The sequence below is a fragment of the Tachypleus tridentatus genome, chromosome 5, assembly GCF_004210375.1.
Source record: "Tachypleus tridentatus isolate NWPU-2018 chromosome 5, ASM421037v1, whole genome shotgun sequence".
Taxonomy (NCBI): Eukaryota; Metazoa; Arthropoda; class Merostomata; order Xiphosura; family Limulidae; genus Tachypleus; species Tachypleus tridentatus.
The window spans coordinates 21822370-21839673 of record NC_134829.1 but is presented as its reverse complement, the minus strand read 5'-3'; the positions used below and the strand labels follow the sequence as shown (position 1 = coordinate 21839673).

Below are 17304 nucleotides of genomic sequence, written 5' to 3'. Positions count from 1 at the left end.
TAATGTATAGATTATAACGATAGACATGGGTCTCGTAATGTACAAATTATAACGATAGACATGGGTCTGGTAATGTATAGAATATAACGATAGACATGGGTCTGGTAATGTATATAATACAACGATATACATATATCTGGTAATGTATAGAGCATAACGATATACATATGTCTAGTGATGTATAGAATATAACGATATACATATGTCTGGTAATATACAGAATATAACGATATACATATGTCTGGTAATGTACAGAATATAATGATATACATATGTCTGGTAATGTACAGAATATAATGATATACATATGTCTGGTAATGTACAGAATATAATGATAGACGTCTGTCTAATAATGCATTAAATAAAGTGAGAAATGAAATAAGTCTGGTACTCATGGTAAACAAGGTTTCAGTAGCAGTTTCAGTTGTAGTTTCAGGAAATATAAAGACAGATATTTCCGATATTACTGTATATGAAAAAAATATTTGGTAGTATGTACAATATGAATAGTGATATATTGGTGATAACAAAGGGAAGTAATTATAAAATCACACTGTTAATACTAACTGTTTTTTTATTATACATGTGAGAATAAATCTATTTCCATCTTGCCACATATAGAAATATATGCTCATAAACACGTGTTAAAGTGGATTAGCCACGCTTTTTACACAGACACTACACTCATGTGAAACGATAAATACGTGTTATTACCATTCCCCTTACATTTTCATAATATAACAATACTTTTCTATTCGGGATTTTTGTCGTTCTTTTATATAAACTCTAAAGTGTTGTAAGTTCTTTTATGAGAATGGTTCAAATTAGTATTTGAAGTTATAGTACGGAAAATTTGTTTCAGGGTATTTCAGGTATGTCAGTAAAATACATAATATTTGAGGGTTTAAACTGTATATTAAGCTGGAATGCTTGTTCTCATGATAGTATAAGGCCTAAAACATGTGTTTTACCATACTATCAGAATAACTGAATATTACACTTTAAGTCATGAAATATTTCTGAAAAATGATTATCTTAAAAACAAAGGGAGTTATTACTGTTTCGATGCTGTTTTCGTACAACCTTATACTGTATAGTGGAAGTTAAGATATGATTTCGTTTTAAAGATTTTAATAAAAATAGTAGGTGTACGTGTGTTCTCTTATAGCAAAGTCACATCGGCTCTCTGTTGAGTCTACTAATAACAATGAAACAGTCCTTTACGTTTTTGTAAATATTTTTTGTATCATGTGGTTGTTTATGAAAATCTGTATCGGTGGCCTACAGAAGGCTAATCTCAATTTTTTAAATCTGGTGTTATATGAAAATCTATATCAGTGACATTCGGAAGACTAATATGAAACATTTAAATTTGGTGTGCTATCGAGTTACAACTGTGCAAGGAGTGCAATCATTTCTTTATTGGAGAAAGAAGTTGTCGTGTTTGACACAAAGTATTTATAATATTTGTAACATGGCTCCACGTTTTTAGACAAACCTCGTAAAAGTGAAAGAAAACGCAAATCAGTATTATATTTGCCTTAAACCTTAAAACTATTTTTATACATGCTGTTGGATATTTTATATTTAACTTTCCCGAATAAAAACATTAAAATTGTTTATTAATATTGTTGTTATTTTCATCTATGCTGCTTTAAATAGAAAATTCAAAATGATCTTGGCTACGTTTTGGAGGAACAAACAGTTGATTAGTTTCAGAAACTAAACTGTAAGTACATACACATATTTATAGGGAGAGAGAGAAAGTTAGAAAGACAAAGAGATGAATATAAAAATTATATTTATTTTCCATTTCATATTTCTGCAATTTCAGTTTTAGATAAACAATCCGTTGAAAAGACCACAGCGAAAACTTTTTCTCGTAAATACCAAAGTGACTTGATGACATGTAATTATTAAAAGACGCTCTTTAAAATAACATTTACAGCTTACGAGAACAGTCTTTAATTCAGTTAAATTATGTTTTCTCTTAATAATATCCAGGACTTGCTAAGAAAGACAGCACTGTTATAACGGAGTCTCACAACTGCAATACTAGGTCTGCAAAACGGTACGGTACATCTTAGTCGAACTTTAAACATTTTTTTATTTGATGAAAAATGTGTTAATATGTGGTTTTCGGTTTCTTTTTCTGGACAAATTATTCTCTTTTAGACAGTAGTAATTTATGCTCAGAACAAGACGCGGCCGTTCCGATGAGGTGATCGTGAGACCATGGGTCGTTGTTTATGACTTTTGGTATCCTTTAACCGGCGTAGAGGGCCTCCTCATTGGAAAACGGAAGCTATGATCATTTTTAACTTTACGGCATCCATATGCGAGCTGCTTGAGAAACAGACCTTTACAGCTCATGTCATGCTTGTTATATCAATCATTTCTTGTGGTGCACTCTTTTGCAAGGGCCGCTGACAACTCCAAGTCTTTAATTTTGGTCGCACAACCAGATCTGTTCATCTGGAAAGACTAACACGTGATACAGAGGCCAGAGATGAGTTTGTATGGAAATAGTATCTATTTTATTTCTCAGTAAAGATTCTGCTTTGAAAAATTATAAATAGACTCGGAATGAGCCACGTCTCTAAGCCTACTTATACGACACTTGCAATTAAATGGCTAATTTTGTTCCTACGGTGTGTATTATATGCACACGTAAACTTGCTTTAACTATAGGCTATATGAATAAATACATTTACATTACAACTATGTTTTATCAGTTCTTTACAGCAAGGCCCTGCATAGCTTGGACATACAACGTACTAGCGTTAGCAGGGTACAACAAAACAAATCAACAACACATTTAATTATCATGTAGTGATTACACACAGTCCGAATTTGGTAGATTGATCGAGCTTAACAGCAAAGTTCGGGATCGCAGATTCGTTCGTAAACTCATCAATAGCCGTAACAATACGGAAAACTTCGGAATTGCATATTTACAGGCGACTAGTCAGTTATAAAGTTACCTTCGTAACAAATGCCTACGGACTATTCGCTTCTTCAGGGAACGTTTCAGGGTTCATGATACTTCCTAGTGGTGTAATAAGGTACTATGTAACTCTGCAGGTTATTATGTACAACATCATCACCAAATGGCTTCCTCAAGAAGGAGTGTTGGTCCTTGGATTACTGAAAGCAGTATCGAACCAACATCTGACATCCTTTGACCTTTGACCTCAAGCCTTGTGGGTCAGGTATGCATTAACATGCATTAATGGAAGAAAAGTTTCATCTTCTGGGAAAGTTAGAGGGAGCTAAAACCAGTAGAGGTCCTTACCAGCCTCCTGTATTTGGCTTTCGAAACCTATGAAGACAAGAAGACACAGAAATATTAGGAGTGGCAGTACTAATTTTACTAGTAAAAATAAACAAGTATCAATATATGGAACACGTGCTTATTAATTCATATTGCGCAGTCATTACAAGAACATTCGACAAAGCCAGCTTTTACCTTAACAAAGCTTGATAAATTGCATAAGTAGCGTGCTTTATCAGTGCGTTTGTTTAAAGTGAAGCACAAAGCTGAACAATGGACCGTGTGCTTGGCCCACCAAAAGTACTGAAACCCGGTTTCTATCGTTGTAAGTCCGAAGATATGCCGCTGTGCCACTGGGATGCTCAATTAGTGCGACTGTTAGAACAGTATAATTATCCTATAACCAATAACACTATGTAACAAAAATTTTGTTCCTGGATAGTATGTGTTATTTCTTAATTGCTTATGTTGTAAAAGTACAGAAAGTGGACATTATCCCCTTCATACGTTGCTTTTGTGACCTGGATAATGAAATTTAGAAATTAACCCATTTTCTTTGTGAAAACGGGCAAATTTGCACATTTTCATTTGCATAAGGTCTGAATAAAACAACATATGAATCAAGATTTACATGTATTTATACTAAAGTTATACAAAAATGTTTAGAAGTGAGTTGTTTTTCAAGATTTGCGACTGTAATGTAAATCCCGTTCACGTATCAACCCCCAAATATAGTCTCCCATTATGTTTTCGTTAAAAGCAAAGTTTGAAGAGAAAAATAGGTCTTTTCCATACATAAGCAATTGGGAAATAACACTTTCTGCCAAGGGACAACAAAAGGTAAAAACTTTTTTGTCACATAGTGTAATGAAATGTTTTTTAAGAAGACCTTGTTCAGTGACTTACAAAAACTTAAGTGTGTAAAAGTAAGAAAACAAAAGCACCAAAATAATCAAGCTTCATATAAAAAAATAGCATATGAGAACAGCGAAAGGTTATTCGATGCATCTCATGATAACTGGTTTTAAGTTTTTAAAATATTACATGGTTGTTTAAACAGGTAGGAAACATTTGATAGTCTTTGTTTTGTTTCTGAAATAAAAAATTTTTTTATTCATTTGTACAAATTCAAGGATAGAATTAATTTTGTGGTTTAATTTTTATTTCAAACAGAAACATTACCAACAAAGGTTTGTTTTGTTTTAGATTACATTCTGTTTTCTACTGTGTCCACAGCATGAATCGATCCTCGGATTTTAGAGGTGCAAGTCCACAGACTTACCGCTGTCCCATCAGTGGAATATTAAATAAGGATTGCGCTTCTACCCCATTTCGGTTATCCTCGGATGTTAGCATTGTAAGTCCGTAGACTTACAGTTGACTCATCATTGAACAACTAAATAAAATGATATGCTTCTCTCACTAATCTCTCATAACTATACTTTAATAAACAATTAAAATAAACGAACCTTCGATAGAGGTGGTTCACTTGTGCTGAAAAATCGTATCATACAAAAGCATCCGTTCACCAAGTGTCGTTGATTAAACTCATCATAACATATCGTTTGATCTTTAATAACTAAGCCACAAAGCCTACTTTACGACGTTAAATGTCTTTGAATTTACGTAAAGCCGTTTTGGAACTATCTCTCGGCAGAGCTAAAATCAAACTAATGGCAAAATATTTCGTAAAACTAAAGCAAAGGAAAGTCTCTCGTAAATATCATAACTCTCGAACAATACTTTAAAAGTCCTATCAATAAACCAATGTTATTTAACCCATTAAATCAGTTCTAAAATCCTATCCTAATGTGCAAATAGCAATATTTTCCCTGGAGAGATAGCTCTTTGATAAAGAACATGGTTGTTAATAAACTTCATTTTTTTTAATCACCTGCTCAATGAAGTTGTCTTTTAGAAGTTTCTTTGTCATTCGTCAGTGTTAGTCACATGTCACCGCTGCATAAACAAAGAGGTTAGCTGTTAAAAATAAAAACACTGGGAATTTGTAATAATCTTACTGTAATATAAAATTAATGTCGTCACAGCCTAATGTGCAAGATTTGAAATAATAGAAGTAGATAATTAACAGATATCTTCTTCTCTGCTGGATGTAAATTCAGGCAAATAAATCACCTTAAACAACTCCCCCTCCCCTCTATTTCTTTGACTGGTTAGCTATATACTCTTACAAAATTAGAAACATTACGGTTTTACCACTAGCGATCCCATGTCGGGAGCGATTTTTCCAGATCTCGAACATTATAGAACCCCATGACATATAAACATTCTTGTTTGAAATGATGTAATTGTTGCATCAAACGAGTTCAGTTGTTTAAGATCTGACATACTAGACATTTGTAGGGTCATATACATCGAATGTGGACAGCCGAATTTACTTCAACTGGACATTTTGTGTTGAAAACGCTTGCTTATTAGGAACTGACTTCTTTTAAGAAAGATGGTAATCGTACGGACAATAATTTGTAACAATTAAGCTTGACTTCGAAAATAGAATAGATGTAGACATTACAAAACAGTGCTAACAAAGTAAGTGAAAAAGAGATAGAGACGCTTCAAAACATTCATCTGGGGGTACAAAAGAAAGTTATTTGTTATTTTGAATTTCGCGCAAAGCTTTTGTTTGTTTTGAATTTCGCACAAAGATACTCGAGGGCTATCTGTGCCAGCCGTCCCTAATTTAGCAGTGTAAGACTAGAGGGAAGGCAGCTAGCCATCACTACCCACCACCAACTACTCTTTTACCAACGAATAGTGGGATTGACCGTCACATTATAACGCCCCCACGGCTGAAAGGGCGAGCATGTTTGGCGCGACGGGGCGCGAACCCACGACCCTCAGATTACGAAGCGCACGCCTTAGCATGCTTGGCCATGCCGGGCCAACAATATAATACTTGGCTAAACATACTTTCCATTTTCGAGAAACTTTAAATCACATTATAGTCTATACTATGGTATTCTGTAGAACAAAATTCATTAGGGAGGTTCGAACCAGTATTCCAAGAGCATGTTTCTAAAATAATTTATGCTCATTATTTAAAGCACACAACAAGAGAATGACTAACACTAGTTATGTTTAAAAACTACAGAGAAAATTACCCATACCAAGTAATGGAAAAACTATCTTTAGGATTGTACTCCTGATATCAGCTATTTTCTGGTTTGCCATCACTGAAACCATTCAACCAATCACTTGATACAAAAAATGATCGCATCCAAATATTATGAGGCACCTTTACTTGAAAGGGTTGAATTTCGTTCTGTTGGAGTTTGTGGTCAGTTTATTAAATAAAACAAGAAAATGTATACAGAGTTCTGAGATGCAAGTTGACGCAGGTAAAATTAAACAGTGCCCCATTTTTAAAAGGATAATGCAAGAAGTGGATTCACACCTGCTGTAGTATCAGTGAAAGAACTGTCAGAAAAAACATTTTATGGTATTATAGATTTATTAGGACTATATATACGTCTTAATTATAATTTACAAGCCAATGTCTTCAGTAATGCTGACAAAGTATTTGACTTTTACCTGTATAACAATTAAAACATTTGGTTGCTTATGGTAGTAGAGATTTAAGGACATGGAAAAAATTACCCAATTAAAAGGTACTAAGACCTTCAACTTCTATTTCAAGGTGGAAATGCTTTTAACGTAGATGGCGTTATATACTTGTTTTGTTGTTAAGTGCAAAGTACACAGGATATGCTGTGCCATCTCGGGTATTAAAGAGCAATTTTTAGCGTTATATACACTCAGCCTTACTATTGAGTCACCATCAGACGGGTAAATGGGGTGAAATTATGCGAAGAATTTCAAATGAAAAAAACTCCGGTTCTTTCCTTTACGAGAAAAAAATAATTATAATGAACTACATGTGTCGTTTGTTTTTTGAATTTCGAGCAAAGCTATCTGCCCTAAACATTCCTCATTTAGCAGTGTAAAACTAGAAGGAAGACAGCTAGTCATCACTACTCACCGCAAGCTCTTGTACTACTCTTAACAACGAATAGTGAGAATGACCGTAACATTATAACGCCCACATGGCTAAAAGGGCGAGCCTTAACCACCTGGTCTAACTACATATGTATTGAAACATCTAATATAATATATATATACCTTTACTAACATTCCAGACTTTTTTTTTCCCTTCAAATGGAAGTGTTCAATGATTGCTTAAGGTCAACTGCAAAATAAGAGCGTTTTTGGATTCCAACTGTCTCTTTAATGACACATCAAGATCTCCGTAATGTTCAGATTTCACATATTAAAACACGTCTAACTAAAAGTACAATTTGCATGTATGGACGTAATTTTTTATTGGTAGAATCAAAAGTACATGTTTTTCTTAAATTGTTATGAAGTTTGATTTTGTTTGTTATTGTATATATGCAATAATATTTTACTTACTATTGTAATGGTAAATCTACGGACTTACAACGCATATAGTTCAATGTAGCTTTGCCCTAAAACGCACTTGATATTGTGTAATGATTTGTCATTTATTGTTATGGTTTTAGATCTCTTAAACACACTTGATATTTTGTAAGGAAGTGTCATTTATTGTTATTGTTTTAGATCTCTTAAACACGCTTAATATTGTGTAATGATATATTATTTATTGTTATTGTTTTAGGTCTTGACGATGCGTTTAATGATTTCAAGAATTTCATTTCAAATTTCGATCTGAGGGCTTTCAGCAGCACAGCAGTATATCTAGGGGCTTATAACGCTACACACTGGGTTTCAATACACCTTGTGGGCAGGACACAGAAAGTTCATTGTGTAGCTTTGTGCTTAATTACAAACTAATAAACAGATCGTTCATTCTACTTTTTTGTTTTCCAAAGCCACTATAGTAAAAGCTGACGCCAACCCTGCAGAGACATACAGAAACACACACACACAAATACTTAAAACCAGATATATATTTCTCTGAAAGAGAATTCTTCATTAGCCGAAAGCTATATCCAGGTCTACTCATTTACTTTTCCATCCAAGTTTTCACTGTCTACCTTTATAAACACGAATAAAATATCCAAATGAGCAATGGAAACTTGCATATGAATAATTATTTCTGCTTGATTACAGAACGTGAAAACAACAGTTCAAAATTATGTACTGTTTTATCATTTTCATCAGCGTATATATAAAATTATATATATTTTGATAGTACAATATTTCTAATAAACCATTTTCTTATGTAAGATATTTATTTCTATAGATTATAAGAATATTCTTCATTTGGGTATTCTTTGTCATTAAGATACAACTATTTATCTACGGAATTTTCACATCTAAAAAGTATAAATCTACCTAGTAGATTGGAAGGGTTCTCCAGCTGGATCTTGAAGAATATTAAAACTAACATCTTTGATTCGATTCTTCGCGATGATCTGTTGTTGTATGTTATTCAACACTAAGTTATACAATAAACTATCTGTGCTCTGCCCACCACGAGTATCGAAACCCAGTTTCTAGCAGTATAAGTCCGCAGATATACCATGTGGATGAATTCACACGACTTATGAAAAATTAGAAAATCATGCAAAATTACCTTAGACTTAAAATACAAATATTGTGCTGCAAAACAGGCCTCATGTTTTGTCTCTGGGTTATTATTAATTAGCTTCATGTTACAAATATTTGACAGAAGAGTTTAATAAAAATGTTTACAAAATAGCCTTCATTCCTCTTTATTTCTCTGTAGCAAATATAATATATTAAATTATATTCCTAGATGTATCTTCGAAATCGAATTTCTCGCTCAAATACTTACTCGAGAGAGGTCGGATAAGGTATGAAAGTTAGAGTAGGTCGTTTATACTGTAATATCCATTAACTCTTAAAATGAATGAGGGCTTACAAGTATATGCCCTTATTAAACCTCATAAATGTTTTATTACTCATCAGTGGACTAGTTCGCTTTTTAATACGTAATATATACAGCAGCGTACGTTATCATGACTAAATGGCGGGTGAAGAGAGATGAAGGTCCGCGCACGCCGAGCGAGAGGCTGGGAAAGACATTGTAATTAATAATCAGAGGGAGTGTATGTGTGTGTGGAAGGGCAGATTTTATTGTCTGGCATTCCACAATGACCGTGACGAATGGTTAGATTATAACGGGTGTTTGCTAGAACCACGTTCCCATCCCCGTTAAACATTGCACAGAGTTGCGCTGTGCCTTTTTCTCAAATTCATAACTATAAACAAATACAGAAGTTTGCTTAATGTTGAAATAGTTTACCACTGACGTCGATATAAGAAATTACGTTTTTGTTTTATTTAGAATTTAACACAATTATTGAGAGCAAACCATCGATAGCGATGGTGTACAAAATTATGAATTAAAGAACACATTATTGAAACCGATTGTGTTACAAAATTGTGAATTGAAGAACACATTATTGAAACCGATTGTGTTACAAAATTGTGAATTGAAGAACACATTATTGAAACCGATTGTGTTACAAAATTGTGAATTGAAGAACACATTATTGAAACCGATGGTGTATACAATTACGAATTAACATATTCTAAGCGAACAAAAAAATACAATTTTTTTTCAAATTACCGACTCACGGTTCACGACCTATAGGATCCACGTATTGTATAATACAGAGTAGGTTTTTTCTGTTTTTGCCTGATAAGACATTCATTGCAAAGAATTGGCCAAAAACAAAGTCCACTATGTAAAATGAATAAGTAACTCCAGCAAATAACCATTGTAGTTCATTGTAATATTGTTGGCATTTCCGTCTCTCTGTGTGACTTGTATTTGATTAATAAACACGTAATCAACAAAGTTATGGGAAAATACTCAACTTGGAGTCTAAATAGTTTAATTTCTTAATGCTAATAACAATCCTATCTGTACATGTAGGTTTAAAAATATGAAACAATACATACAATAACTTAAGACTAAATTACAACCAATATGATTACATCAGCCTAATAACGATGTATATCTTACAATTCCTCAAAACAAACTCTAGCCAGATACATCTGAAAAGTAGCAGTTGTTCCTAATATAAAAGTAAAAGATGTAGCTTTACCGCTAATAATTTGAAGTAGACGAAAACATGTTACAATCAGAAATGATGTAGTAGGTATTAATATTAATTTTGTCTAAATCTTTAGCTATTAGTATCTTTTTTTAGCCTTAAGTGATACAAGTATCCCATAGTAATAAATCATAATTGTAATATTTACTCCTCTGTGACCTGCTTTAACCTTAAATACAATCGTTTCTGTAAATAATATATTATAGTCGGCATTTGTAGGCTCCAATTAATATTTCACACACACGCAAGTTCAACCGATTAAAATCGTTTTAAACAAAAATACAATGTTGAAAATAATTTGTTATCGAACTGTGGATGTGATTATTATTACGATAATTTCTTTGTTGTTGTTTTTTCTCAGGTACAAAGTGACACATTAATTTATTTGCGCTGTTCCCCATATGAATATCAAAGTCTTCTTTTTCGCATTTCCAGCCTTCAAGCTCACCACGGAACACCAAAGTAAACACATTCCATAAAATTACCCATTCATATTCATAGTTAATATTACTTATAAAAGCATAATTTTGATATGAGAAAACAAATAGTGATAGAACGTATATACTTATGCATACACGTATGTTGTTATAAATATACTTGTTTTTTTGTTTGTTTGTTTTGAATTTCGCGCAAAGCTACTCAAGGGCTATCTGCGCTAGCCGTTCCTAATTTAGCAGTGTAAGACTAGAGGAGCGGCAGCTAGTCATCACCACCCACCGCTAGCTGTTGGGCTACTCTTTTACCAACGAATTGTGGGATTGACCGTCACATTATAACGTCTCCACGGCTGAAAGGGCGAACATGTTTGGTGCAACTGGGATTCGAACCCGCGACCCTCGGATTACGAGTCGAACGCCTTAACACGCTTGGCCCTGCCGGGCCCCTATAGATAGATAGATAGATAAGTGATGCCTTGAAATTTCGGTTTCTAGGTTGACACAAGTGTAAATAGAATAAGCTTCATCCTCACATTGTTTGTAATTGATTTATAACAAAGTCAATGAATGAAATATATATAAACTAACGTCTACGCTTTGCTATCAAGTATTAGTTTTCCATCACTTTCGATGCTGAATAGACAAGGTCTAACGATTCAAGGCGTCAGACCGTCAAATATGATTGTCCATGATTCGCGTGCCATTATAGCTTTTCCCCGGTGGGAGTCAGCGGTAAGTACGTACACTTACAGCACTAACATTCGAGATATTTACTAAAAAATCGCACTCCATACTTTGGGGTCATCTATACCTTACAAGAATGACACTCAAATCCTGGTATTTAAGTAAAGCAGCAAGAGATGGCGAAGAGTGCTGTAAGATACTTTCCTTTCCAAAACGTTTTAGTAAAGTTTTGTTATTGAAGTACAGTATCTTATTCTTGGCACTAACAGCTAATGTTTAAACATATATGAATTCGGTATAATTGATGTAATCTTAACATTGAATATAAGACATGTTTAGGTTAAAATAAATTACATTTTAAGTCTATATATGAATTAATATTTACATGTCTAGAAGATGACGTATAAATTTGAACTGGTATTTTACCAGTTTGTGAAGTCGTGCATTAACAGATATAACATATACTTAATATGATAATTATTATTATTATTTTCTAATTTATTTGATTTGTAGAATATCAATTTGAGAATCAAAATGTTTGTACAACGTGTGCTTTCCAGGTTGCGATAACAGTATGAATCAAAGTATTATGTTGATCATTATTCCAGAAATTGTTAAGCCTTAAATTTAAACGTTTTCCTGCTCCTGTTCAGTGGAACATTTATTTCTTTACTGGATTTCACCTAAAAGTACTCGAGGATTAGAGTGAAAGCAGCTAATCAACACAAATCTCCGTGAACTCTTGAGTTACTTTCTAACCAATGAAAAGGGAAGTTGACCATAACTTAATAACGCCCCGGCCGCTGCAAGTGCAAGCATGTTTGTTGATAGGATTCGAGCCCGCAACCCACAAATCGTGAGTCGAGTATCCTAACCATCACGCCATTCCTGGCAACTTCACAAAAAAGCTTGGCTTATATAGTTCATTTCATTTTTCAATATAGCTCAATTTGAACTATATCCCCCAAAGTAACATATCATATTTTATATATAAATGCAAACATTTTTCTCCTGAATCTGCTGTAATTAGCTTCCACATGTGTGGTAAATTTCCATTTAATAAAATAAAAATTCTAAGAAAAAAAAAGCGAAATAATAAAACGAACATAAAATCTATAATTTTATATATTTCAGGATTTTGGTGATCCATTTCCGGCGCACAGCGGTAAGTCTAGGGATTTATAACGATAAAGACTAGATTTCGATACCTGCTGTGGACACAACACAGATAGCCCATTGTATAACTTGGTGTTTATCAACAAATATACTTTTAGATACGTTTCACGTTAAACTTTAAAAACAAAGAAAAATATTTCTTGTTTAATTTCACTGAATTTAAACCTGAAAGATAACATTAGCAGAAGAATTCTGTGCTACCTTCTTTGAAAAAAAATTGCAATAAATGTTGGCAAAAGGAGTTGCTAAAATATTCAATGAAAAGAAAAATTAATAATAATTAGTCTTAATTATAACTGACTGGCAAACCACAAGATATCTTTGTGACTACTCTGTCTTAGGTCATCAATTAGGTATCCCCCTCATTAGCGGGGTTTTCGGCCCTTATCCCAAGAGTACCTAACAAGCTTGGACCTGCTTAACGAATTTCTAAGCAGGAGGCAAAATTTTCGTATGTAAAACTACGTGTATCATGTCTGTTACTATTTAAGAAATTTGAGGCTATGTATATTAAATCTATTAATACTATAAATAACTCAAATACTTATTGAATTAATTAAACTTAGCACTGTAAATTACGTAAATACATATAAACTTACTGTTTAGTATGTCCACAAAACAAGAGCAAAACCTGTGTGTACATGATTTTTTGTGCTACTGGATATGTTCTACTTAGTTCAATTCGCTAGTGTATCGAAAGCAGCCTAAATTAGTATATTTCAGAAATACCCAGTAGCACAAAAAGTCATCTTTCTGAAATATACTTGCCCAAAGCTACTCAAGGGTTATCTGCATCAGCTAACCCTACATTGGAACCGATAGACTAAAATAGGGTCAGGGAAACAGCTAAGCAACAGTAACCAACGACAACTGTGAGCTACTTTAATTAGATTGTGAAAGTTGGCCTCCATTTTTATGACGCACTCATGGTTATAAAGAGAGAAACTTGCGGAATACGACGCAAACCGTGGATCCCAAGATTCACATTCTGTTATGCTAACCACTAGGTCACACCCAACCCATTACACGCTCATACATTTTTGTTTCTCTTTTGACTATTTTTGAAGTCTCTCGTCTTATATTTGTTGCATAAATTATCGTATTTAGTGGTGTCCTTAAAGCAGTTGTTATGAAATAATAATTACACATAATTTAAAATTCAAGAAACCTGCGCATTTCATAACTGAATGAAAACTATTCGCATTTTATTCTATTCATTGTTCTTTATGTCTTCATATTCGCTAAACTTATTTTACGTGTATTATATATGAAAATATATATATTTTGTCTTTAGATTTATTGAATTAAAATATTATAATAATAAACAGTATAATTATTATATTGTTTCCCGTTTCATAGAATTAATTATGTTCTTATTTACCTAAAACAAAAAATCAATACTAGATTTAGTTCTCACTTGATAAAATTATTGTATTTTTAATTACATCCTTTAAACTTTATGGAAACACAGGTATATTAGTGCAAGTTTCAACTATTACTAAATAATAATTCGCAAAGTAGTACTTGGCTGCTGTGTATTACTTGTGAAATTGACATACCTCGAGACATGAGCTTTTTGTACTTAGGACATTCAAGCACAGAGACTAATGACAAAACAGCGCTTAACCTAAAGATATTTAATAAAAGCGACACGCGCCCGTTGCGCGGAGTTATTGATGTAGTCAGCTTCTAAAACCTATTTGTTTGTCAGTAACGGCTCCACTCGGCGGAGCCCCAGAGTTCACATCCGTCACTGCCGATCAATAATGACGGGGATCACACTATAGCCGTACCACTTCGATTAAAGAACGACTCCGCTTCACGAGCCAAACCTAAAACAAAATAATAAGAAAGCTTTTGCAGCCGTTTGCAAGCAATTTCGGGATAAATGGCAGCAAATTGGATCAGAAGCCGTTGCTTTGAACAAGCTTGACGTTAAGCTGTGCTCTGACACTTATAATACGGTATAAGAGTAGGATAGGCTCAGCGTGCAGTATAAGGTTTCTGGATGTTGAATTCGAGTAGGGGAGAAAGGAAGAAGAAGAAGAAAAACTATTCGACGACTTGACGATATGAAGAAGTTAATTCTATTTTTGTTTAAGTTGTTGAAATGTGAACTAAACTTTATATAGGTGTATTTATACACTTTTGTTTATTCGTGTCTTTCAAACTTGCTGTTATGCGACTCCGAAATTATTACTCGATTTTAAATAGTTTTTCGGAACATCAAAAGTAAAGAAGATATTTATTCGGTGCATGATTTCTCAACTTAGAAATAGTAACGTTTCTATGCTTTCTGCTACGCTTTAGAATATTTCAAAAGTAAAGAAGATGTTTATTTGGTGCATAATTTCTCAACTTAGAAATAGTAAAGTTTCTGTGCTTTCTGCTACGCTTTAGAATATTTCAAAAGTAAAGAAGATATTTATTTTGTACCTAATTTCTCAACTTAAAAATAGCAACGTGTCTATGCTTTCTGCTACGCTTTAGAGTATTTCAAGGAAATTTGTGAGGTTAAAAAATCTTAATTGTTTGATTTTTTTCGCGCAAAGCTACATGAAGGCTATCAGTGTTAGCAATTCCTAATTTAGCAATGTAAGACTAGATGGAAGGCAACTAGTCATCACTACCCACCGCCAACGCTTGGTCTACTCTTTTGCCAACGAATAGTGGGATTGACCGTCACATTATAACGCCCCCACGGCTGAAAGGGCGAGAATGCTTGGTGCGACCGGGATTGGAACCCGCAACCCTCAGATTACGAGTCGAACGCCCTAACCACCTGACCATGCGGGGCGTTCTTAATTTTTCTTTAGTAAGTTCACTTTTTTTAAATTATTGGAAAAAAGCTCTTTAAAAACTAAAGCAATGATTTTAGTATATTCGAAAGAATAACCCCTGTATAAACGGCTATAACAAACCCAATGAGTAAACTTTCGCATTTACATGTTTGAATTCGAGAAAAGTAAATCTACTGGACTTTATCCCCTATTCTGTATCGCTTAATCATATAATCCAATACAATAAAATACTTAGAGTTTTAAAATTTATATACATTTGAGATTCCCGTAATATTTTTATATCAGTATAATTTCACAAAGTGCGAAAAGCAAAACAATATATGGCACCGAACGAATAACGAGATCTATTGACACTTAAATTATATGAATATTTCACTGTGGTAAAGTGAAACGCAACTAACTACCACGTCTGCATTAGGAGCTTCTATTTTTTACACTTGTTCCTTGTATTAATTGTTTCTCAATAAATTATATGTTGTGTACTTATTCATGCGAGTGTAATTAAATTAAAATTATCTTTATTTTCTTTCACTTATAAACCAAAATGGTATTTCCCCCCTCCACCCTCTGTTAATTTTCATATAAATTCTACCCAGTTTTATGTCAGGGAAAGTTTTTATAGGTTCGTATTATCTAAAACTTATTATTTTCAGTTTTTATTTTTTTTCTGCTACTTTAAAATTGCAAAGAGTCAGAAGACAGGTTTTAAGGAACAGCATCACTCAGGATATTATTGGGTTAAAATGTGACTCAAATTAAGTTTATTTCTTTGTTTGTCTGTTTTAGAATTTCGCGTAAAACTACATATGAGCTGTCTGTGCATAAAGCAGTACAAGTTAAGACTTATAGAATGGAGTAAAGGAATCAGTCAACATCAGTTATCGTCGGCTCTCAGCCTATTCTTCGCTTATCGAATAATTGGATTTTACTGTCGTTCTTGTATTGCATTAACGATCTCAAAATGCGGAGTATGTTTTTGCGGTAACGGTTCGCAAACCATAAATCCTCCAATTTACAGTCTTCACACGCTAACTACTAACCTATGCACGAATTAAACGAACAAGGCTGTGGTTTCTAATTCATTATATAATTATATTTCCCATAAAGATCATAAAGATCCATATTTCCCATAAAGATCCCATAAATAAACAGTGGTGCATGTTTATGAAGTATTGGCAGTTGTGCAGAAAAGCATGTTATGCTCATACAATAGTAAATTAGCAAAGAACTATTTATAACCACAAGTATATTTTCTATAAAAATACACTACACGTTTTTACAATATGTTGGTATGTCTTTGTGCTTACAAATCGTTTTTCTTTTGTTAAGTTACAACTGACCCTGTATGGCCAACTGGTTAGGTACACTTGACTCGTAGGCTTGGGGTCATGGGTTCGAATCCCCCATGTCCCCAAAGATGTTCGCTTTTTCAGCTGTGGGGCATTATAACATAACGGTCAATTCCACTATTCGTGGTAAGAGAGTATCCCAAGAGTTGGCAGTGGTTGGTGATGGCTAGCTGCTTAACCTCTACTCTTACACTGCTCAATTGAGGACAGCTAGCTCAGATAGCCCTCGTGTAGCTTTGCGCGATATTTAAAAAACCGAATAACCAATTTACAGCGACGAAGTATTAGACTCCATTAACAATTAATTGAAAATTATTGCAATTTAATTAACATTTTAGTACCAATAACGTTGAAACGAATGTTTGCCTTACGGCTGTCGTAATAACCTAATATTGCTGTTATCATGACATTCAATTATATTTTCTTCAAGTTTCATTGCTTCGAATTTTTGGCAGTTTAAACCACGTGTTGTAACAGATGAGAAAATTATCCTTA

General features: G+C 33.6%; 1 protein-coding gene across 4 annotated transcripts in view; it reads right to left on the bottom strand.

Annotated features, from left to right (window-relative positions):
* Nucleotides 1-1784: 1784 nt before the first annotated feature.
* LOC143250684 (transcription cofactor vestigial-like protein 2) overlaps nucleotides 1785-17304 on the bottom strand; it is a 47821-nt gene continuing 32301 nt past the window's right edge. For all 4 annotated transcript variants that reach the window (XR_013028304.1, XM_076501585.1, XM_076501583.1 and 1 more), the window contains one exon: nucleotides 1785-3322. Coding sequence is in view for 1 of the 4 variants with exons in the window: in XM_076501584.1 (XP_076357699.1) it covers nucleotides 3273-3322 (50 nt within the window). In the remaining 3 variants the exon portion in view is untranslated. The remainder of the gene's footprint in view (nucleotides 3323-17304) is intronic.